Source organism: Symphalangus syndactylus, chromosome 15 (assembly GCF_028878055.3).
Source record: "Symphalangus syndactylus isolate Jambi chromosome 15, NHGRI_mSymSyn1-v2.1_pri, whole genome shotgun sequence".
In the NCBI taxonomy this organism is placed as follows: Eukaryota; Metazoa; Chordata; class Mammalia; order Primates; family Hylobatidae; genus Symphalangus; species Symphalangus syndactylus.
Genome location: NC_072437.2, coordinates 21,887,225 through 21,911,994, shown reverse-complemented (window position 1 = coordinate 21,911,994; position 24,770 = coordinate 21,887,225). Strand labels below are relative to the sequence as shown.

The following is a 24,770-nucleotide window of genomic DNA, read 5'->3' as shown; positions in this document are numbered from 1 at the left end:
GGCATGACTGCTAGCTACCCAAGCTGGCCACTCCTGAAAAAGAGGTATCCCAAGAAATGCTTGTGGCCTTCACAATGGGGCTGAGTCAATGGCTGCTAAAACCAGGAAAAGTAGATGGAGAACTCTATCATGGACAGGTTGCGTGGGCACCATGTAAACCTATTAATCGACATTATTATAACTAAAAGTAGAACAGCTGGGTATATATGCCTCCTGATGTGATGCAATAGTAACAGCTATGAGGTATCCTTGCCAGAAAAAAAATCAAACCTGAATCAAATTAAGTCTCTAGATCCAACCACAAGTTCACAGGGAACACAGGGGACAGAGAACCATGTATGTAACACGGTGAGGCCACCATCAGCCACATCTAAACTGTGGGACATTCTGCTGGACAAATGACCCACTTTCTTCAACAAATATGTTGCCAAAAAAAAAAAAAAGTCCAAACAGATGAAAAGAGAACAGTTTAAGAATCAAAGAAACTTCAGAAACACAGCAACTAAATGCAATGTGTGAACTTTGTTTAGATCCAGAAGCAGACAAACCCAACTATAGGATGACATTTTTGAGACACCTGGGGAAAACTGAATATAGACTGGGTGTTAGATGATAATAAAGAAGTTTTGCTAATTTTGTGTGGTGTGATAATGTTGGTGGTTATATCTTTTCTAAAAGCTTATCTGTTAGAGATGACATGCTAAAAGTGTCTAAGATGGAGTGAGAAAATAGCTGGGAACAGCTTAAAATACTACAAGGTAAAAACTTGAGGGTGGGTGTGTATCAAGCAAGGGCAGTAGAACATTGGCAAGCGGGGAGGCTAATCCCTCTACTTCTGCACTTGTTAGAAAATATAGTAAAATGTTTGTATTAAAAAGAAAGAATACATGGAGAAGAATGATGGATAATTTACATACCAACCCATCATTAGTGATGTCCAGTGACTAGGCAATTACAACCCATGCTTTTGAAGGCTGAAATGAAGTTCTCCCTGAAGTGGCAAACAGCTGTCGTGAAGAGTCCTAATTTGCAATAAAACAAACTAAAGCCTTTTTACGAGGTATGATACACATTTCAAGGTAATAAAGACCTAAGCAATAGAATGTTTTTATGGAGATTACTATAAACTGAAATAGAAGAGGAAAATCTAAGATGATGCTCAGGTAGTGAGTACCTGATAGGGGCTTGGAGAAGAGGACGCTGAGACACTAAGGGACTTCTCAGCCAAACCAACCCCAACTCCCTGCCACGTCCTGCTGGAGGATCTCTTGCCGTGTGCTGTGCTGCACTGCAGCGTCCGTTTCCGTCCTGGCACCACCTGACAGGTGCTGCCTGTGTGGGGTCAGCCAGCCCAGCACCTGTCCTCACAAGATTAGCCTCTCCAGCCAAACGCTAGGTGCCGTGCCCCCATCCTCTGCAAGCCACATTTACGTGCTGCCTGCTGGCTGCTCAGTGCCTACCAACTGACTCCTCGAATGAACGGGATCTCCCTGAAGACCCACACTCAGCCTGGCTGTGGAGGCCCCTGTGGACGCTGCAGTTAACAGCCAGGTCTTCGCAGAGACCCAGGATGGGCTACTCCCTGCCCTACAGGTCAGCTGCTCTCCCACAGCTGTGCTGCCCAATCATTGCTTCATGGGTGAGGACTTCGGAATGGTCTTCAAATGTTCACTTCTTTGTTCTGCACTGTGTTCTTCCACTCTCTGGTGTGGTTTAGAGGCCTCTTCTCTATGGGCTATTTTACTACTTTCCGAGGTAAATAAGACTTTTAATTAAGAAACTTCCTCTTTGTGGCTTAGCAAACAACAAAAGTAATAGGGCTGAGAAGAAATTTACCAATGACATTTCCCTGCATTCTGGTTACTCCCCTTTATCAAGATCCCTATGTTATTTCCTCTTTCTCCCATTTTCTTCTACAACTTGTTTTTTTGTTTTTGTTTTTGTTTTTTGTTTTTTGTTTTTGAGACAAGTTCTCACTCTGTTACCCAGGCTGGAGTGCAGTGGCACAATCACAGCTCACTGTAGCCTCATCCTCCAGGGCTCAAGCAACCCTCTCACCTCAGTCTCCTGAGTAGCTGGGATAACAGGCATGTGTCACCATGCCCAGCTAATTTTGTTCACTTTTTGCAGAGATGACGTCTCACTATGTTGCTCAGGCTGGTCTTGAATTCCTGGGCTCAAGCGATTCTCCTACCTGGGCCTCCAAAGTGCTGGGATTACAGATGTGAGCCATTGCGCCCAGCCTACAAACTCCATTCTTCCTACCTCTTCATTATTTTCCTTCCCAAAGATCAGTCTTCTCTCTATAATCTGCATGTTTACCTCACTCTCTGCCCTGCTGACACAATGAGAATGGCACCTCGCATCTTCAGTTGCAGGGAACATAATTAACTCCTGGCCCTACCACTATGCTGTGGAATCTACAGCTGCATTCGTACCAAGGCCACCTGTGCCTCCATGCCTCACATGGCTGCTCCCTGCCAGTGACTGAGGGTGGAAAGGAAGCTGCAGCAGGCTTGTTGCTGGGGGATGTGGGACTCCATTGATGACTGAGGAGGAGGCCTGAGGCCTCTCCAGTGCCTTGCTCACCTCTCTTACTTAGAATTCCACTGTGGCACACAACGCTTCCTTCCCTCTCTCTCTTCTTAACCTTGGGTCACACATGTGCTGCCCTCTGATGGCTCTCCCAGTATCTCCTGAGCACCTTCTCATTTTCCCTTGTAGTCATTGCCCCAATAAGTCTCAAGCATGACTACTCCTATCTGGTGACTCAGATCAACACAGTCCTTTTCCCCAGAGAAAAGCTTAGGCTTATGGCTTCAGCAGATTGGTACTCACAAATTTATTTCTTTAGTTCTGTCTGTTCTCTTCCCTGTCCAAGGCTGAACCTTCACCTGCCAACTGGAAATGTGTTTGGCTGTGCCTCAGCCCTTTGTGAAACAATGGCTGGTGACTTCCCAGTATCTGTTCTCTCTTCCCTCTCATGGTAATAGAACCTCAACTTTTAACTAGGTTCATGGATACCCAAAGTAAAGACTACATTTACCAGCATCCCTTGCAGCTAGGTACAGTCATGGCTAACTCTGGCCAATGTGATAGCAGTGGTAGTGATGTGGCAGTGCAACTTCTGGGTCATATCCTTAAAGGCAAAGGTGCATCTTCCCCTCCCTACTGGCTCCAGCATGGATGTGGTGGTAAACCCAGTTAGATCAAAAGGAGAAACAGCACTCCAGGGGGCAAACAAGATGGAGGTCTCTCATAACTGTGGAACAGAAGCCTCTTATGAGCTTGGGTTTTCAAATAAAAAGAAATAAACGTTTACTTTCCTGTTTAACTCACTGTTACTTCAGGTCTCTGTCATAGCCACTGAACACACAGCCCTAAGCATATGACACCCCAAGCCTAACCTTGCACCTTCCCTGGTAAACCAAGCCCTCTACTCTACTGCCTCTCTCAAAAGCTCCTTCTTCTATGATCTCATGCAGAATATCTAGGTGGCCTCTCTTCTCCCACTCAAGTCTGACCTTACTGTGCTCTGTTTTGTTTCAGTCAGGTTTATTGAGGCAAAATTTACATACCATAAAATTCAGACTTTAAAAGTCTACAGTTTGGTGAGTCTTGACAAGTGAATATAACTGTAACCATCGTCATAGTCAAGAAGAGAAAGTACATCTGCTCTCCCCATCCCCACCTCCAGTCCTGGGCAACCACGCGGCTGCTCTGTGCTCTGTAGTTTTTCTTTTTCTATAATGTCATACACAGGATATGGACTCAAACGGTATGTAATCTTTTGTGTCTAACTTCTTTCAGTTCATAGAATGCTTCTGAGATCCAACCATGCTGTTGCATGACTACTTTGTTCCATTTTATTACTAAGTAGCATTCTATTGTGTGGAGTTACCACAATTTGTCTATCCATTTACCAGCTGATGGTCATTTTGGTTTGTTTCTAGTTTTTGATTATTATGAATAAAGCTACTGTGCACATTTGCATTTAGGTCTTTACATGGATACATCTTTCACTTCTCTTCAGCAGATATCTAGACGTGGAACTGCAGGGTTGAATGAATGGTTCTGTCTGAATAATCTCCCTTACTCATTCATAACGCTCTCCATCCTCACCCTCAATCCCACCTTATTCTCCCAATGCCAGATCTTCATCAGCATCACCATAAAATGTCATTTCATATTATTGTAGTTAGAGAGCTAAACAAATAAATAAATCAAAATTTAAAATGTCTGGTGAATCTGTTCCATAGGCTATTTATGCTTCAGGGGATAAGCAGACTTACTGATATAAAAGTTTCCAAGCCACTCTGCTAATCTTTATACTCTCCGTCATCTCGCCACTCCTACTAAAGAACCTGCTCTACCTCTCTAGGTCTCTACCAATTCGTCTGCTGCTTGGCTTCACAGCTCCCCATAATCTCATCTTTGTTTCTGAGCTAATCTTGTTTTTCACTCTCTCCCCTCTAATCTCAATCTATCCAGCCTGAACTCTACCCCAGCGGCCTTACCTATTTCCTCTGCCTGGTACTCATTCTCCTATTCCTAGATTGTGGTATCCTGCAAGGCCCAGGTAAAGTTCCACCCGTATCCCCACATAAATCTATGATTCTTGAAGCTCACATATACACCTTCCTGCACTCTGCTCTAAATGTTCCAAGCTGAATGTTTTCTTTCTCCAATGACTAGGTCAGCTTCAAGGTTAAGGGTTCACTCTCAACTCCCTTTGCATTTTTCCTCAATGCTTTGCACATTACAAACAACTGTTCAAAGCACTCGAGGGTGACAGGGTGACAGGGTGACGTATGCATACTAGCATTCTACCTATCACATACGTATAGTGTTTACAAATTTACTTAAGGGGAAGTCCAAACAGTCCATTTAGATTATGAGCCGCACCCTCCTTCTTTCACTTTCAAAAAAAGTTCTTTTCTTGTTCAATTAAGCTAGAAAATGGTTGGAGGTTAAACAAGCAATGCTTAAGGACATATATTCATCCTACCCTATGCTAGGTTTTCCATCCTCCTTTCTTCCAGTATACCTGTGGAATGCCAGCAATGTACTTCACTCCGTGTGGGAGGAAAGGAAATGCAAAAGGAGTCTGCTGAAATTACAGCTGCTAAATATACGCGGTGGAAAAGAAACACCAACAAATGGTTGACCATAGGGGCAGAGAGTGAGGAGAGGACTCCTCCACAGACCTTGATGATGTCTGCTTTACATTTTTCTCAAATATCACTTGTAACCTCCAAGCACATGTCACCTATGAAACTAGAGTATGGCACAGTCATACGCAATCCATCCAGACTTTGCAGGTCCATCTGCTGTAGTAAGGAAATTACTTATTTTAGATGCTAGTTCGAAGGGGCTCTGATTCACACCCTTCCTCAGTAAATGTAACAATGTACAGTTGGGTTGGCTGGGGACAAGAAGGTGGCCACTTCCACCTTCAGTAGGAGTACAGCACTGGAAGTAAGCGTAACGCTGTGCCATGTCCCTCCATGTAAATATGCATTGAATGAACTCACTCGACCACCACCAAGAATGACACAAATTGTACACTGAAAGCATCAGCTTAATACACAACATGCATGTGTAGCTATCCTTGGGTAGAACAGTTTAATTGGCACTGAAAGCATTATCTGGCTCTTATGAATCCAGGGCCCAGGTGCTCGTACAACACTGGTGTGTGCCTCGTCATGGCACTTCAAGAAAGGTTCCCTGGGCTGGGCGCGGTGGCTCACGCCTGTAATCCCAGCACTTTAGGAGGCCAAGGTGGGTGGGTCACCTGAGGTCAGGAGTTTGAGACCAGCCTGGCCAACATGGTGAAACCCTGTCTCTATTAAAAATATAAAATTAGCTGGGCGTGGTGGCGCATGACTGTAATCTCAGCTACTTGGGAGGCTAAAGCAGGAGAATCGCTTGAACCCAGGAGGTGGAGGTTGCAGTGAGCCCAGATTGCGCCACAGCACTCCAGCCTGGGCAACAAGAGCAAAAAATATTAAGGTCAGAATAAATTAATAATTTTGGTCTAAAAATACTAAAAACCCTAAGGGGATGAGATCAAAGTTCTGGAAATCACAAATGGTATAGGAATGGTGAATATTCATAAATTCAGAAGACTAAAACAAGGAATTAGGACATAAAATTCTTCAGATGTAAATAAGACAAACACAAAAACAACTAATTCAAACAGAAAACTCATTACTCTTAAGATACGAGACACACTGAATGAAGGCTTTAAGAAAATGTTAGAGGAGCTCTCAGCTCAATAATGTATGATTAGGGGAAAGAACAGCAGGGTGTCTGCAGGGCCAGGGAAGCAGAAGCCAGAGGGGAGTGCTCTAAAAGTGAAAATGTTGAACCCTCCAAGGTGGTAAGCAGGTGTTTGTGAATCTCTTTTTATAGTAAATTATGTTATGGTTAAGCTTTCTCCTGTGGGATACCACTGTTTCCTCTTAAGCATTTAAAAAAAAAAAAAAAAGATTACTTCTAAAAACTCTCTGAATATTGTTTTAGGGCCAAAATATAAATAACTTACAGAAAAGGTTGTGCAGGGTAGCATTTGAGTGGTTTGTGTTAAGTTCCAAACACAAACCATTTCCCAGAGCAGAGGTGTTGACAAATCATGTTATAAGGCTGGAAATGGCAGCACCTCTAAGAGACGCCCATTGGGACTCTGCCACAAGTTCTTGGCTCTGCTCAGTTGTGTGACCCTGGGCAGGTCACTTCACAGTCTATGCTTCTGTCTCTGTCTCTGTGAGGTAGGGGAGGAGCTGGAACAGAAGATACCTTTCAGGTCATTACCACTCTTAAAGTGCTATGGTTTAATTTGGCATCTTGAGAACAAACACATGCAAGTAAATTCCTTTACTTATTTTCTAATGCAATTCTCAGAAAGGTGTCATTGGCACTTGATTTTGAATATCCTTCTTGTGTGTGTTCCTGGAAGTGTTCATTACCTCCTTGACCATCTCTCATGTGGCCTTCCTTGCAGTCATAAGGCAGAAAAGCCTTATGTTCATGTAGTTCCCTGAACTGTGGTGCTGGGTCCTAAGCTTTCGCCAACACAACTCTCTCTCCACCTGGTCCTCATTCTCCTTCTTCACCTAGCCAACTCCTGTTTACTCATCAGAACCCACTGCAACTGACGCCTCTTCCAGGTGGTCTTCCCGGATTCCCCACACTCCTGAGCACTTTGTGCCTACCTCTTCAGAGCACTCGTCATGAGGTAGGGCAGCCACTGAACGAAATGTACATCTTCCCACCTGAACTCCTTGAGAGCACAAACTATGATGCATTGAACTTTGTAATCCTGGGCACCTCAAACATAGTAGGGGCTCAATGAATAGTTGCACAATGAATTGGTTATATTTTGAATATAATCATGTTACCATTGCTTTTAAGGGATAACATTTATTTAGAGCCAAAAATAATAAAAAAATCCACTGGCGCCTTGTCATGGGCTGACCTGTGCCCCCCTCAAATTCATATGTTGAAGTCCTAACCCCTAATACTTGCGAATATGGCTGCACTTTGGGCCAAGGTTTTAAAAGAGGTGATGAAGGTAATGTGAGGTCATTAAGATGGTTCTTAATCCAGTATGACTGATGTCCTCATAAGAGGAGATTAGGACACAGACACGCAAAGAAGGTGGCATCTACAAGCCAAGGAGAGAGGCCTCAGAAGAAACCAGCCATGTGCACAGCTTGACCCAGGACTTTCAGCATCTCAATTGTTATAAAATAAATTTCTATTGTTTAAGCCACCCAGTCTGTGGTACTTTATTATGGCAAGCCTAGCAAATGAACACAGGCTATAATCCTATTCTGTATATAACATGAAAAAATGTATAATTTACCATCTTTATCAGTTTTAAGTGTACAGTTCAATGGTAATAAACACATTCATATTCTTTTTCTCCCCCATCACCTCCTCCCCTTCTTTCCCAGTCTCTGGTAACCACCAATCTATCTTCATCCAATCCACTTTTTTAGCTCCCACATATCAGTGAGACAACATTTTTTAACAGAAAAGTAATATATCTACATGATGCATGTGTCTGTGTGTGCATGTGCACGCACACTTAGCTGCGTACTGCCAAGCAGACAATCTGCTGGATTTTTCTTTGGCAGGCTGCTCTGGCATGATTTAGATGGAGCATTTCTCCATAGAAGGCAGGGCCCACTTCCATCTGGCATCTCCCTATGCATTAAAATCAGAAGCTTTAAACTGGATTCAAAAGAGAGAGAGAAAAAAAAAAAGAAAAGGAGAAACCACCTGGCCAGGCCCAGTGTCTGCTTTATGGGAGGAAAAGGAGGGCTTTAGGTGTGAACCATCAACATTCTGCCAGCAAAATCAAGCAGGCCTTCCAAAGCTTCCTCGGAGAGCCCAGATCCCTTGTGCAGGAGGCCTAGATTCTGCCCCTCCCTCCCTATCCCCTCTCCTGCCTACGAGGATTGCAGCACAAGTGTTCATTGTGAGACAGTGCCCAGCACCACCCGTTCCTTGCACAAGCTCCTTCTATAATACTTCAACCAGACCCTGCCTCCAAACAACTACACTACTTCACTGTCACAAGGACAACTCCAGGACTCTGCAGATCTCAGAGGAGCCCTGGAAACTTCAAAATGAGAAAGTGACACTGCCACTTCTGTTTACTACATTGGAACTTTATAGAAACTTATTTACCTTGAGCCTCAGGGAGCCTGAGGTGGCCAAACACACCTCAGTGGGCACCAGTCCAGAGACAAGACCAGTCACCTCAGGGCTGAGCCCAGTGGGAACCAGGGGAAGCAGGGGGGACCCACAGTCAGAAAGGAACACACATCCAGGCTTCACCACAAGGGGACGCTGGGGCAGAGAAGAAATTTGAGACTGCGCATCTGCCCCAATGAGATGGATAATCTTGGAATCTATTGATTGGTTTTGGAGAACATGAGATTGGTGAGATACTCCCATCTAAGAATAAATGTCTATGATGGTCAAGACACTTAATAAATGATGGGTAACACTTAAAATTTATGCTGAAACCGCAATTTCCATTTCAACAAACGTGAAGATATCTAAGCTAGTCAAAGGAAAAGACATATTTTTCTTTGGGTTAATAACCAAGTGATTCAGGAATACAGCCTTTGGGGCCAGATTGGACTCAAAACCTGGCCGCTCCACTCACTGGTAGCATGACCTTGAGCAAGTAACTCAAGCATGCTGGCCTCAGTTTCCCCATCTATAAAATAGGTAAGAACAGTACTTCCCTTAAAGTGTTGTTACGAAGCTAAAATGATTTATTACTTGTAAAGCACTTAGAACAGTCCTGTAACTGGCACAGAGAAAGCATGAAGAAACGTTCGCTGTAAACCAATGAGAGATTTATTTTCCCCTAAGAACACAAGCTTCCACTTGAAGTAACATACCTTAACTTTGGAGTTCTCTATCAAATGCTGGGCCATGGATTTGATCAGTACATCAAAGAAAAACCATGAGTACTAAAAGAAAAAAGAACAGGACCCAGTAAGAAAAACAACAAACTGGTAGGTAAGACATGAACTCTCTCAGGCTGACAATATTATTGACATAAAGCAGGTGTGACCCTAAAACACGGCTGCACCTCTTGGTACATTACGATCAGAGCCAAGAGGTGAACGGCAGATGTCCTCTGCTTGCACAAGTTCAGCAACAAAGAGCTGCATCCTGCCGGGAAACTGGACGCCTGTGCTCGGCATGGCACAACCAGCACGAGACTCTGCGGGGTTACGGGTGTAGTCTTTCCCCTTCACTGACCTCTGCTTGGTGACACTTGTCTTTAGAATCTCTAAGTCATTGACCTTCATCACTGATTTGAACATAATGACTATTAATCCTCAGGAGCCAATGAAACACTGAACACAGTGACGCTTTGCAGCTCTTCTCTCAAGACACAATTAGAAAAGTTGGTATCAGAGAACACTACTCCTTTTTAGGGGGTAGTGTTGTCTCTAAGAGCACTCAGAAAGGCTGTGTTGATCAGGCTGTGGAGTGAATTCCTGTTAATAAGTTTCAATCAAAGCCACACTGACTCTCCTGACATACCTTCAGTAGTTTGTTGCTGGTGAGGAAATCGGCGGAAGGCTTGAGAATCGTGGTCATGGATTTCGTCAGTTCTTCATGCACTGTCTTGTATTCAGAGGCAACATATGGCTCAGCCTTATACGCGTACTTTGAAGAAAAGGGAAAGAGACTTTAATGCACTGGCTCTCCAACGTGGGCTGAAAGCTTGAGAGACTCCCAAGAATGATGATCAGGGACTGAGCTACAGTCTCATTTGTGGGAGAGGAAGGTGTGGATACAAAGATGGGAAGGGTGAGTGTCATGTGATAAAAAGGAGTCCAGGATGTCTTCAAGAAAATATGAGTCATCCGACCCGGTCAAATCAGTGACCAGCCAGCCCGTAACTTCACCTGTGCCAGGAGCTTCAAGGAATGTGGCACAACGATGTATAACTGATACCCTAAAGGACCACAACTTTACTTTTTAAATTATCACATAGTTGTAATTTACAAAGGTATTTAATACTAAACAGAATATGTGCATCTGTTTAGAATAGTAACTGCCACTCTACTTACTGGATGTTGTATATAAATAAATAACTTGTTGATGTTTATCCTAACAACACCTCTTGCTATCCCACAGAGTCATCTAATTTGACTGTAGCCAGAGCTAACCTTCTTATCTGGGAGAAGCAGTTTTGCTGGAAATTATAGATGGAAAGAAAAAAAAAAGGAAGACAACTAACGTTAGCAGAGGCCTAGCCAAGAACAACTTAAAATTCTTCTTTAAACTTCCACATTGAGTCATATTATTTGGAAAACCCATTAAAAGAAATGTAATTGAAGGAATGGAATTAAGTAAATTAGTGAATGGCTGCCCCTCTTTGTACCTCCCCTATTCAGGTACAAGCATTGGCTATGAGGAATAGAAGAGAAAGCATACGTTACAAGCACATCCTCAAATAACCAGGCTTGTAAAAAAATAAGTCCTTAGAAGGAAAATTGGAGAGCCACAGATGTAAGTGATCAGAACAGTGTGTTTTACGTACCTTAACATATGACCTCAAGTGGCTCTCCAATCCTTCCTCATGGCACTGGGCAACCACATGAATAATGACCCTACACACCACAGGAGTGAATAAAGCAATGAATATGTAAAAATCGAAACATTTCATTATTATCACAGCAGTAGTAGAACAATGATGATGCTATCAGCACTTAGGAAACAAGGAGACAAGGAATTAGATGGGGTCCTTACATATGGGATCAAAGACATTTCTTAAATATAATGTTCAGCACACCGTAGCATCCCAGCTATGCATGACTGTGCTCCAGATGTGGACAGACTAGAAGTGAGGAAGAGCATCCATCCACCTCCCTTACCGAGTCACATTAACTGCGACTTCTTCCTGTGTGGCTCTGGTGAGGACTCGGAACAGCTGGTTTAGGATAGTGGGCAAGAAGGCGATCATCACGTGGCCTTCCATCGCATGCAGACTCTACAGACACAGAATGGCACAGTTCATGTTATCCTTCTAAAAGTAAACCAGCCTAAAGTAATTTCCACTGTGTTCCAAATAAGGATGGAAGAACTCCCTCTAAAACAAAGGGAAGGCTGTGGTGGGCAGAATGTCCCCAGAGGCGTCTGTGTCTTAGTCCTCAGCACCTGTGAATACATCACATATTCACAGGTAAGGCTGCTAGTCAGGCCTTATGACAGGGATTATCCAGGTGTGCCCATGGAATTGCAAAGGGCCGTAAACCAGAAGAGGGAGACAGAAGGGGAGAGGAGTCAGAGGGAGCTGGGACAGAGGAAGCAGGGTCAGAGAGATGCTGTGCGGCTGTCTTTGAGATGGAGGGAGGGGCCGCAAGCAATCACATAGAAAAACTTCACTGTTTATGTGGATATGTATCCGTTTTCCTTGTTAAACCAAACAAATTTCTATCCCATTTCTCACATTTCTTGTTTTGTCTCATGCCCTTTTAGCTATTTCCCCTTTCCAAAATGCTCCCCACAGCCACGTTCTGGATGAAGCTCCCCTAGACAAACTCTGCCTGGCTCTTGCTGCTTAGACACTCCAGGAACCCCTTGCACAAAGCTGGGCCTGGTTCTGTGCAATATTTCTTTATTTGATTTGTCTGCCTAGCATGCAATCACCAAGTTTACAGTATCTCCTACAATGAACTAGAAATTCCCTAAGGGTGAGGACTGAAGTCGCTGCTTCTGTGCCCATCATTGTGCTCGGTACCCAGGGAGGTCCGTCTCAAGTGAGGGGTTTTCCATGCGTGAGAAACAGTATGTTTTAGAGATCCTGCCTTGAGCAAAGGATACATGGGACTAGGACACAGGCAGGAGTAGTGCCGTTCCTAGGTCCACTTCTTACCACTATCTAAACCTCATAGAAGCTACTGGTGTGAGACATCCAGGTAAGAGCTTCAACGGGTGAGAACAACACTCACCACCAAAGAGAAAACCCAGCCTACTCCAAACTCATTTAAAAGGGGATACTAAGAAAGCCATGTGATACCTTAAGGTACTTTACAAGTTCGTTTCCTAAGGCTTGGGCTCCAGATTCGGTTTTCTGACAGTACTGGAAAAAATTATGTAAATGCTGATCCTGAGGTAGGGAAAAAGGAAAAGAAGAAAGTCTATTAGAATACACGCTGTGGAAATAGAAGCATTTGTTTCTTGCAGCATGCTTTTTTGCTGTTTGTTGTTGTTTTTGTTTTTTTTTTTTTTTTTGAGACAGAGTCTTGCTCTGTCGCCCTGGCTGGGGTGCAGTGACATGACCATGGCTCACTGCAGCCTTGACCTCCTAGCCTCTTGCAATCCCCCCACCCCAGCCTCCTAGGTAGCTGGGACTACAGGCACACATCACCATGCCTGGCTAATTTTTGTATTTTTGTAGAGACAAGGTTTTGCCATGTTGACCAGGCTGGTCTCAAATCCCTGGGCTCAAGTGATCTGCCCACCTTGGCCTCCCACAATGCTAGCATTACAGGTGTGAGCCACCGCGCCCAGCCTCATCTTATTAAGACTAAAAATTGATCATATACAAATAATAACATCAAGAAGATCCTCCAACGAAAGAGGAAATCTGTTGCAAAATGATGCTTGTACCAGTCATTTATATGAATACATATGAGCACTTTGGTTGTACTTTCTTTCTTTAGAAAAAGATCTATAGAGTAAGAATATAGTAATATAACACATTAGGATTTTTTTCTTCTTGCAAAATGGTGCAAACTTTGTCACAGAGCAGCTACTGCTAATTTTGTTGAAGGAGCACGTACCTGAGTATACACTGTGGAAACCAGATGAGTGGAAATTTTCAGCAGTGGCTTGCCTCCATCTACCCATTTAATTTCCGGACCATAATGCTAAAAAAAAAATATGGAAGAAACAATATTCCTACAGATTAGTTATTTTGGCTCTAACATGATTATCAACGAGGGTAATGATGAGGGACTGAAAGAGGGCCCAGAGAACTTTAGTGACTTGGCAACTGTGCCGGGCCCACAGCAGGAATGCAGCTGATACACATTTCTGCCCCCTTTCTTCCCCCAAAGTACAATGCTTTTATTACTGGATTTTCTAAGTTATCTTTTCTGTTTCTTTGCAGCTGTGTGAGTTATTGTTCATTTGAGAGGGAAAGAATCCTATTATACCAGCATCTGAACCCAACCTGAGCTCAGGATTCTGAAGACAGTAAAAGGTGCCAGATAAAGCAAACAGCATAATACGCAGGCCTGGCACAGGCAAAGGGTCAATCGTCTGCTCACACTAATTTCAACTTTTGAAACCTCCATTTTTCTGTCATGCTCAATTATACAATTTATTCTTCTTTGGGAAAATTTAACTATTTGTCTATAATATGAACTCAAATTTGGCATCATTTAAATGCAGACAAACATAAAAAGAACAGGCTTTATTTGAGCATGTTATAAAGCCGCAGTCCATAAAATTTAAGATGGCTAAAAAGAATGCAAAACCAACAAAGCAATTGAAGAAATCTGGGGAAAATTAGGCTTTCAAGAATCAGAAAGGTTTCAGAATGTGCAACCATGTGGGTGAGAGATTTGGCGTACTTGACTTACTTTAAGCTGGAGGAAAATTCCTAATAGTCTGCATGACCCTAAGAACTCATCTTTATTTGAGCATGGCCAGTCGGCAGAGACAGACCTTATCCCAAATTTCCAAGTCTCTATTTTCCTGCTGAGACTCCACTAGTACAGGGCTTACAAAATGACCAAACTGTAATTCTGACATTGAGGTAACTGCTAACAGCACTGTCTTCAATTGGCCAAAGTTTACTTGAAAATGAATAACTAACATCAAAATGGTGGAGGAGCAAAAATACTGTTTGCTTTTTGTGTGTTATTGTTGTTTTAGTTGTTCTTTAATGTTTTCTGAAGAAATTGGGATGAACCAATCTTAAAATGTGACATACCCTGCCCATCCCAAGCTCCTGGTAGCCAAGGTAGCCTGAAGGAAGGTTCGCCGAGACCGGGACGTGCTGCTCGCTCGTTACCACCCTTCCGTCTTTCAGGAGGGGAAGCCAGGAATAGCCAACTATTGAAAACAACAACGACAACAACAGAACACTGTGAGTGTATGAAAATTTATGAAAGCAAGCCAATGTAAAACTGTCTGATTTTTAAGAACTTTTCCTATCAATTAGAGTAAGAAATTTAAAATGCCCTAAATGTAATCTCTGCAGAACATTGTCTACAATGTACTTAGGCCTCTTTGGGGTTAGAATTCTACAATCTTCTTTTATAAAAATTTACATATGCAGGCTGGGCATGGTGGCTCACACCTGTAATCCCAGCATTTTGGGAGGCAGAGGTGGGCAGATTGCTTGAGCTCACGAGTTCGAAACCAGCCTGGGCAACATGGCGAAATCCCGTCTCTACAAAAAAATACAAAAATTAGCCAGGGGGTGTGGTGCGTGCCTGTAGTCCCAGCTATTCAGGAGGCTGAGGTGGGAGGACAGCTTGAGCTCAAAAATTTAAAAAAAAAAAAATTACATATGCAACCCAGACATGCTACATATCCGTTACCTATAAAATTCATCTAAAGATCCCTTTGCAGAAAGATGGAAATTCAGAATCTTAATACAATTTAAGAACCTAATGTTTCAATTATTTAAAATCAAAGGAATGGTGAGCCCCCCCAACCTTGGGTTTCAACGACATCCCTCTTCTTCGTGCTTCCTTTACTTGAGTTGTCACAGCTGACATGGAAGAATGTGAGCAACAGGTGGTGCTTTTCATGCAGCTGAGTGGGCAACTCTATTTTAATCTGCAAGGAAGACAAAATAACAACTGAATATTCTAAAAACACAGAAATTCTCAGTGGAAGCAGAGACACTATGTGTTACCCAGCGCATAAACGTGCACTTGTTCTCCGAGCGGATATTAACATTTGCACTCAAAGATACTGAGACTATAAATTGTGCCAAGCGAGAAATGAATCCTGAATTCACCACTCAGAAACAGGAAGAGAGTTGATGGTATTTCTAGGAAGAAATGGAAAACACGTGACAGTAACTACTACGCTAAGTTACCACAGCCAAGGCATTATGAAGAACCAGGATAGAACATTCCCAAGTAGCATGCATACAGTGGTTTCAATGAATTATATTATAATTTTATGTAAGCAAACCCAATGATAAGAAAGGTCCAACAAATGTAACAAAAGTATGAATTTGATAGGAAATATACCAGAATATTAATTGTGGTAGTGACAATGGGATTATGACTTTTTCTTTTCTGTATTATCTGCATTATCCAAGTTTCTATTTCTTTTAATAATGAAAATGTTACATTTACAATCAGAAGAAAATATATAAAAGAAATACTTCAAAATGCAGTTCTAGCTCTGTAATTTCAGTGTAATATGCAGCTTCTCTTGAATTTTGCTTTACCAGGCAAATACATGAAAGTTTCCCTTAAAACTGGTCAAACTGGGTTTTCCCTTGAAAACATCACTTACCTCATCATAAAATTCTGGGTTTTGGTGATGGTGTAAAACTGCAGCAAAGGCGCTTCTTGTGAACACTGGCCCACCAGGTCTGCCATAAATGCACTAAAATAAGAGTTACCAAAGGGAAACATCAGGGTTCGATTAAGTAAGAAATTAAACTCGGATATATCGTAAAGGAGGAGGCATTCCTATGGCATAGACTTAGCATCGCCACCTCTGATGGACCCCAGGCCTGTGAGCCCCGGACTGCTGGGTCCTGCCCACCTTCTAGCTTGCCTCGAAGCCCATCTGCCTGCTCCCCTTCCTGCCCTTCCAGGTCACAGCCCTGGATGATACCTTGCTCACTGTTCCCTTTCACATTTCCATGCCTTTTCTTATGCAATTCTTCTGTCCAAATAACCTTCGCTTCTGCACGCATCAAGAAAACGCTCAAGCATTCTTCAAGAAATTGTCAACTCCTTCCATGTGTCCCCTCAGCATTTTTCTGTATTAATTTTCAGTTTTGTCCAAAACTCCATTTCGTACCATCTGTCCACCAAGATCTTTTTCTCCACGACTGTTTTTCCCACTTGACTGAATTTCTTGAGGACAGATACTATATTATATATATATATATTTTTTTTGCATCGTTGTCTCCTTCTCCTCTTAGGAAGTCACTTTAACATAGTCACAGTAAAACAACTTGGGTTATGGAGCCAGACTGCCTGGGTTTGAATCTTGGTTCCACTAATGTTTTACCTTAGGCAATAAATTCTGCACTACTCCCCTCACCTAAAAAATATGGATAATAGGCCGGGTGCGGTGGCTCACGCCTGTAATCCCAGCATTTTGGGAGGCCAAGGTGGGCAGATCACGCGATCAGGAGATCAAGACCATCCTGGCTAACACAGTGAAACCCCATCTCTACTAAAAAAATACAAAAAATTAGCGGGGTGTGGTGGTGGGCACCTGTAGTCCCAGCTACTCGGGAGGCTGAGGCAGGAGAATGGCATGAACCCCAGAGGCAGAGCTTGCAGTGAGCCGAGATCGCACCACTGCACTCCAGCCTGGGCAACAGAGCGACACTCCATCTCAAAAAAAAAAAAAAAAAAAAGGATAATAATAATACTTAACTCAAAAGACTATTGAAAACCAAAAGAGTTAAACACACACTAGAGCAGTGCCTGGAGTACAAACAGCTTTCAATAAAAGTTACCTATAATCTACTGCTATTATTATTACTATACTGTAGTAAACATTTAATAAAGATTATCGATTGTTGATCAGTTATTATTTCTATTATCAACATTATTCATATCATAATTCTTAGCACCCACAGTATGAGCACTTGGCTCATAGTAGATGGACAGTAAGTGTTTGCTGAATTGAGTGTGTATAAGAAACTTTCATCCTTAAAGAGAATAAAAAACAGTCAATTAGGAGCAAGAACCTAAATATTCCATATTTGATAAGATTCAGCATATATGTTTATATATTGTAACGTTATATATTTTTGATTTGTGTCAATTAAAATGTGCTAAATTGTTTTAGTTGTACAGTATCATGAAAGTGCATTTTGAAAACGGAAAAATCAGAATATGTAGGTGAACATACGTTAAAAAAAAAACAAACCTTAAGGGGCTGAGAGTCTTCCTCATCTGAATCTTTGAATTCAATGCAAATCGCAATATTTCTAGCCTGTAGCAATAAACAAAACAGAGTAAGAAAAAACAACAAAGTCAGACTATGTAAGCATTTATAAAAGAACATGGGAAGCTGAATCTAAAGGGAGGGTTTGACATCAAGAATGAAACCGCCATCTTCACACTCACCTTGGCAAAAGACTTCTGACTGTCATATTTCAAGTACTTAGGATAAACGTAAAGGTGATTGGTGTAGATGGTGTAAGGCTGAGTGTGTTTTGGTATGCAGGGCACAAATTCCTCCACTTCAAACGTGATGGGAGTTTTACTGCAGGTTTCAAATTGTTTTGTGGGAATGTATGATGAATTAACATAATCTGCAAAGATATTCAAAATAACTCAAACTGAAGTAAAACCCAAACTAACAAAAATTCTATTATGTAGAACTGACACTTACTAGGGAAGTCTGAGGAAACATTATCAATTGTAATGTCTAGATTGCCTAAAATCACTGGGAGCTTAGCCATCTTCTCAGGTCTGCAAACAAAAGAAGAGAAAAATCAAACATTTATAAGTTAACTCTAAAACCGACACTCTAGAGCAGCACTTCCAAGAGAAACATAAAGTAAACCATAAAGACAATTTTAAACATTCTAGTAGCCTCATGAAAAACAGCAAACAGGAACTGGTAACATTAATTTTAATAATATACTTCATTCAACCCAATAGGTCCAAGATATTACCATGTCAGTATTTAACCAGTATAAAAAATGTGCACTCTAAGTCTTTAAAACCAGATATGTATTACCGGTTTTATACTTAAAGCACATCTCAATTCAGACGTCCTGTATTTCACAGGACAGCCACACATGGCTAGTGGCTGCGCACTGCACAATACAGGTCTAGATAAAGAATATCAGCAAAACAGTTATAGCTCAAGTGTTCCTGAACCACTCCAGCCTCACCATAAATATTTGGCTCATTGAGAATCGTCACCATTTGGGGGAGCTAAGCTATGAGGATGCAAAGGCAGCAGTATGATAGAATGAACTTTGGCGACTTGGGGGAAAGGGTGGGAGTGGGGTGAGGGATAAAACACTACACATTGGGTACAGTGTACACTGCTCGGGTGATGGGTGCACCAAAATCCCAGAAATCACCACTAAAGAACTCATTAATGTAAGCAAACACCACCTGTTCTCCAAAAACCTACTGAAATAAAAAATACAATAAAAAATACAATCATCACCGTTAGGAACTAGAAATCATCTTAGGCTCCAGTGTCCAGCACAATGCTGGGTACACAGTCGAAGCTCACTGAAATTGTTGTATTAATATTTGTTCTGACTCAATCCAATATAGGAATCCCCTGTGACATTCCTGACAAGTGCTGCTACTGCCTCACCCTTCCTAGTGACAATGAGACTTCTGACTCTGCGGTTTTGATACTAGTCTGCTCTTGCTCATAGCATGGTGAAATTCACCTCCCTGAAACTTCTACTCACCAAGGGGTCTAGCGATGTTCCTCTATCTTTCAACCACCTATACTACACATTCTGAAGCCCTCTATTCTCAGCACTTTTGCACCTGCCCCAATGTCATTCTGTCCCAGAAGAACCTGCCATTTATATTACAGAGCCTGGAACCGCATAAATCTGGCCAGTATGGGTGCACAGCTGGGTGCACAGCCCCTGTCTGGTTTTCAGTAATATACCTGTCTACTAACACAGCCCCAAAGCTATTACTTTTAGGTAGCCATACCATCCTAGTGACTCATAGGAAATTTACAGTCACCCAAAATTCCTACATCTTTTTTCACGTGCTTATTTCTTTGTCCTTTATTTATATAATTATATTTTTGAACCTCAGAAGAGAATTTTTGTCTTGCTGAAATTTCATCGTATTGTGTTGGAGCTATTTCTAGTTTATCAAAGTCCTCCTAGATCCAGATTCTAACATCAACTGCATTAGATATTCCTAACAGCTTTATGTCATAAAAATATTTAATCAGCATGTTATAGTCTCATAAAAGTCATTGATAAAGATACTGCACAGAATATTGCCAAGAACAGGCTCTTTCCCAAGTCTCTGAAGGCCCATTTCCAGACTGACACTAGCTCATTAATCACCCTCCCTAGCATCTGGTTTTTCCAGCAGTTGAACAACTGCCCACTCACGTGTGCAGCATTTCTCTGACTTGTTCACAGGCTACTACGGCACCCACACGTGGTAAATACATTCTGCTGAAGCCTTTGCACTCCTCTACTACACCAGCTTAGCGGCACAGTTACAAAGAGAGAAGAAATGCGGTTAGGATGACTAGTTCAACATGATATGACTTAGTCTTAGGAAACAGAATGCCACCTCACAGTCCTTCCTAAGCCACCTGTTTCAGATTTCCTTTAGAACATTGCCAAAGATCACCAAAGCACAGGGACTGGCAGATTCAGCATTTGGTTTTGTTTCCATTTTTGAAAAGTTCCTACCTACAATTTTGCAGATTCTTTGGATATGACTGCTGACTATTAAGCAGCCTCACGTGTCACTCATCAGTACATCTTGGAATATTTTTCACCTGAATTAGGACTTCCCTAAAATTTCTAAATTCCTGCATCCTTAAGACTAGAGACGATGTTGAGAAGATCCATCGTGGCCCATCGCCAGCTCTAAGCTGTTAAATCTCTTTCTCCTAGGGTCCTTCCCTCTCATTTCCACTTGTCTTCTGTTTACACCTGAGTTTAAATGAACAGTTCCTGAAAGAGGTAACCGTCTGGAAGGCAAGTCAATGATTTTTCACATGTTCTGCCTTCTGTTGAAAAGATTTCTGGCCAAGAGCTCTCCGGGTACATCCAAGCACTCCCCTGCAGTTTGCCCCTGTGCCTGTGGTGTGAGCTGCTTCACACACACAAGATCCTTTTCTTTTGGTGGGAGAAGGGGCAGCAGCCTTCCCTCAAGGGTCAGTCATTTCCTGAAGCCTCTCTCAGCTTCACATAGAATTCTTCAGGGGCATCAACCTTCAGACAGGGGGTTTTATGAAGGTATCAATTTTCTTGACATATGGTGCCTTGCTCACCTCTTTAGTGGAGGAATTCAACACCACAACACATCACAAGACACTGCGCTCCACAAAATTGTAGAGACACCTATGAAGTTGTATCTGCTTTGAGTTAGAAATATTCTGTTTATTACAAATTATACTTTTAAATGTAAGTAAGTATGCAAGGGTAACAGATTTCACCCCTCCTAATTATTTCCACCTATGAATGAACAGGCATCTTTGTCACCATTTTTAAGATCACTCCAACATCCTCCACATATAAATTTTTGAGAGAAGTGGAACACAATTCAAATATGTTTCTAAGCAACACATTTTAATTAAACAATCTTCACTTCACTTTAATTAAACTATAGAAATCTTCCTATAGTGTATTGTGTCCTTCTGTGCCTAACTATAGTTATTTCTTAATCTATTTCCTCCCTCTGCTGAGAGATTTTACTTCTAGTTGCTGCTTCTGTAAAGGCATTCTTTCCATGTGTTTCCAAGCACATTTCTGAGTTCAGTTGCATATTATGTAGCACATGGGCTTTTAAAAGTTTTTTTTTTTTTTTTTTTTGCCAGCTTTAAGTTTTTAAAAACCCAATCTCAAACTCATTTCAAAAGTTTATGGTTTTTGTTGAATCTGGTTTATTAGACATCAAACACTCACAGGCAATAAAGATTTTACTGCCTTTTTATGCATTTCCAAAGTGGTGGTTGTGTGCGTGTTACACAAAGTGAATTCTTTCATGACTGAGAATAGTTTTGGTTTTTTTGCTTTGTTTTGCTAAAGAGTACCTATATTCTATGCAAAATTTATAAAATAATCCTTGAACATGAAAACTCATCTTAAAATTACATGAATTAAGTAAGCATGCAATACAGACACTTGCAGGATGCCTGGCCTCTGGGAACTGCTCCTGTCCGTGTGTGAATGTAGAAGTGAGGCTCAAACTCTCTCTTAGGAAAATTTTCCCTTCCCACTGCCCATCCATTTCTGCTGACTCAACAACTCTCACAGAGGAAACGGGAATGGTATCATCAACTAGCAGTCCTCCCATGCCAGCAGATTTGGGGTTCTTATCTAAGTGTTTCTGCAGCCTGGTCCTCCCTTCCTGACTTCCTGTATTGGCTCGTTAAAATGATTAGCCGGCAATACAGGTATGTTTGGACTGCTATTGGTGGTGAGTTTAATCTTCTAACTGTGTTTTGTGAAAGGAAATATTCCCTAAAAGCTTTGATATCACTTAAAAAAAAAAAACTATATATGATTGAAAGAAATTTGAGATATTTTTGTTTAAATAAAAACCACTGAGTTTATGTCTAAGAAGAAAATTCAATGAGCATTTATCAAGTACTTAGGATATGCTGCAATGTATGTACTCAGGAGAATGGAGGAATGCAAACAAGACATGATTTCTTTCCTCAAGAAGCCAAAAGTCCAGTAGACACTGTGAGCTACTTACAGCATATGAGGGCAATTACTTTCACAGAGTATGTACAAACCTCTACTGGAAGGCAGAGTATCTAGATCTATCGAGAGGGAACACGGGATGAGATCAGTATTCACGGTGGGAGAAATCACCTTAATGCCTTTTGCATTTATTCCCCACCATGGTTCTAGTGGGCAGGGGCTATTATCCACCCTTAAAAAGAGGAGGCGGCTCAGGCAGAGAAGCCAAGTAACCACCTCCAGGATTCCCAGCACAGAAGTGAGCCACAGATTGGGCTTTTAAAGATGAGTAGAGTTCCCTGAGAGAGACAAAGGAAAAGGGGAAGTGTGTATGCTGTATGTGTTTGTGATTTATGTGCTGCTTGATGAGGCAGGAAGGGGACACAATTTGGGCAGAGAGAAAAGCATGGCAGAGGGAAGTGCACAGTGGGTTTAGAGAAAGTCAAGCAGCCCTACCTGGCTTGAGTGCAGGGTAACCAGAGCAAAATAGGGGTAAGACTGTAAAACTTGGATGCAAAGAAGATGAGTGTACAAATAAACATAGATACATTAAGTTGCATATGCAAAAACCTTAGTAGTATTATTACCTAAACTGTCCAACGTAGTACCATTAAAAAGGTCTACATTTTAAAGAAAACGTTCAATTTTTATACTTTGCCTTCATGCCTTCGCATTTCCTGCAGAAGTTAGAAAAGATGAGATACCATCTTATCCATGAGATACCACCATGAACAAATCAAATAGAAAGTACCAAGTCTCTCTTCTTATAAAATGTCAGCAATATCATCCACCTGACAGAATCGCTTTCTTACTAAATCTTGGAACATATCCCTGGGTAATTATTGCAAGGGAAAAAGGAAAGTGGCTTATGAGCTTTGGCAGCTGTTTTGTAAAGACTGAGACAGCGTGAAGAAATTTTTCTCATGCATTATTAAATAACATTTTGAGACAACCATGGGGGTAGAAACAATAGCTCTGGATCGAGGCTGGTGCCCAGGCCACTGACATGAGATTATTTCCTGTAAAATATAAAGAGGAAAGAAAAACAGCAATGCAAAGTTTTTTTAAAAATGAAAAAGGAATCCTCCACTTCCCCTAACTGTGTTGTGAAGAATGCAGGGAGTGGGCACCAAAGTTTCTTTGGATACTTATTGAGGAGCATGGCCTCACTTATCCTGCTGCATCTTCTACGCTGTCACCATCGGATCCCTGTTTTCAGGTTTCTGGCTCTCTAATTGGTCACCTGGAGCAACTCTTTACACCAATGCCCTCCTGCTGAGGACACGCATGAAGAAGTGGTGTGCAGAAGAGAACCCACACTTGGCTTTCCCTGGGCTCTTTGCTGCCTGGCCACAGGCTTTCTGCCCCCATCGCTTTCAGATTAGTGACCATATGAAGCCCCACTCCCCAGCCTCCACTGAAGACAGGACTGTGCGCTGGGGCTGCCCCTGAGGAGCCACCACTGTGGGGAAGTCTCAAGCTAACCAGCCTAGGAAGTAACTTCTGAGACAGGGTTCCAACCTCCATCACATATAAAAAACTTCATTGTTTGTTCTGTCTGAATATAAAAGTGTTAGTTTTTTCAAAGTTCATACAAAAATGACAGAATGCTAAAAGTGGAAGGTGAAATATCAGCTATCAACCCATTCCTCAGAGATAACCATGATTATTTGGCATATATCCTAAATAGCTATTTTTATGCCTATCTTTCCATCTAGGTAGCTACTTGCTTATCCATTTCTTCATTTACATACAAAAGAAATACATAAGATACTTTCTTCAAAAAATATAGTAACACAGATATATTTTTTCTTCCTTAATAATGTAGTGTATTCACTTTCCTAAGTACACACAGACCTACCTCATGGTTATTAAGAGTTGCATGGCAGTTGAGTGACAGAAAATACTGAAATCTATCCAACTAAAGGTGACTGGTTTTTGAAAAAATTAGTAAGAATGAAATTTTCTTGAAACTAAAAAAATGACAATAATTACTATATGATAATATATTACCCACTACCAATAGAGAAGATTTTTTAAATATTCTAACTGTGGCTTATAGGTGTAATTCTGAAAAATCAGAAACACATTAAAAGTCAAAAAATGGCTGGGTGTGGTGGCTCACACCTGTAATCCTAGCACTTTGGGAGACTGAGGCAGGAAGATTGCCTGAGGTCAGGAGTTCGAGACCAGCCTGGGCAACATGGTGAAACCCCATCTCTACTAAAATACAAAAAAAAAAAAAAATTAGCCAGGCGTGGTGGCGTGCACCTGTAGTCCCAGCTACTTGGGAGGCTGAGGCAGGAGAATTGCTTGAAGCCGGGAGGTGGAGGTTGCAGTGAGCTGAGATGGTGCCACTGCACTCCAGCCTGGCAACAGAGCAAGACTCCATCTCGGAAAAAAAAAAAAAAAAAAGTCAAAAAATGGGTGAAGGGTTAAATAATCTATGGTCTATCTCAATGGACTATTATAATATTTATGCATTAAAGATGATGTCTATAAAAATGTATATATAACACTTTCAGAAAATACTTTGAGTTGTGCAGGGAAATATTATATTTTTAGTATGATCATCGCTACATAAGATAAACTAAAATAAAATGTAAAGAAATAAAATGTAAAAAAAAAATGATCC

The 24,770-nt window shown here is 41.6% G+C and overlaps 1 protein-coding gene across 10 annotated transcripts in view; it reads right to left on the bottom strand.

Moving 5' to 3' along the window:
• The window catches only part of DOCK9 (dedicator of cytokinesis 9), a 296,690-nt gene that overhangs the window by 79,427 nt on the left and 192,493 nt on the right, over nucleotides 1-24,770 (bottom strand). For all 10 annotated transcript variants that reach the window (XM_055244502.2, XM_055244500.2, XM_055244508.2 and 7 more), the window contains exons 16-27: nucleotides 18,103-18,182; nucleotides 17,835-18,022; nucleotides 17,635-17,700; nucleotides 16,033-16,125; nucleotides 15,216-15,339; nucleotides 14,486-14,607; nucleotides 13,329-13,415; nucleotides 12,563-12,652; nucleotides 11,418-11,533; nucleotides 11,084-11,153; nucleotides 10,078-10,203; nucleotides 9,423-9,494 (exon numbers count right to left, since the gene is read on the bottom strand). In XM_055244502.2, coding sequence (XP_055100477.2) covers nucleotides 9,423-9,494; nucleotides 10,078-10,203; nucleotides 11,084-11,153; nucleotides 11,418-11,533; nucleotides 12,563-12,652; nucleotides 13,329-13,415; nucleotides 14,486-14,607; nucleotides 15,216-15,339; nucleotides 16,033-16,125; nucleotides 17,635-17,700; nucleotides 17,835-18,022; nucleotides 18,103-18,182 — 1,234 coding nt within the window. The remainder of the gene's footprint in view (nucleotides 1-9,422; nucleotides 9,495-10,077; nucleotides 10,204-11,083; nucleotides 11,154-11,417; nucleotides 11,534-12,562; nucleotides 12,653-13,328; nucleotides 13,416-14,485; nucleotides 14,608-15,215; nucleotides 15,340-16,032; nucleotides 16,126-17,634; nucleotides 17,701-17,834; nucleotides 18,023-18,102; nucleotides 18,183-24,770) is intronic.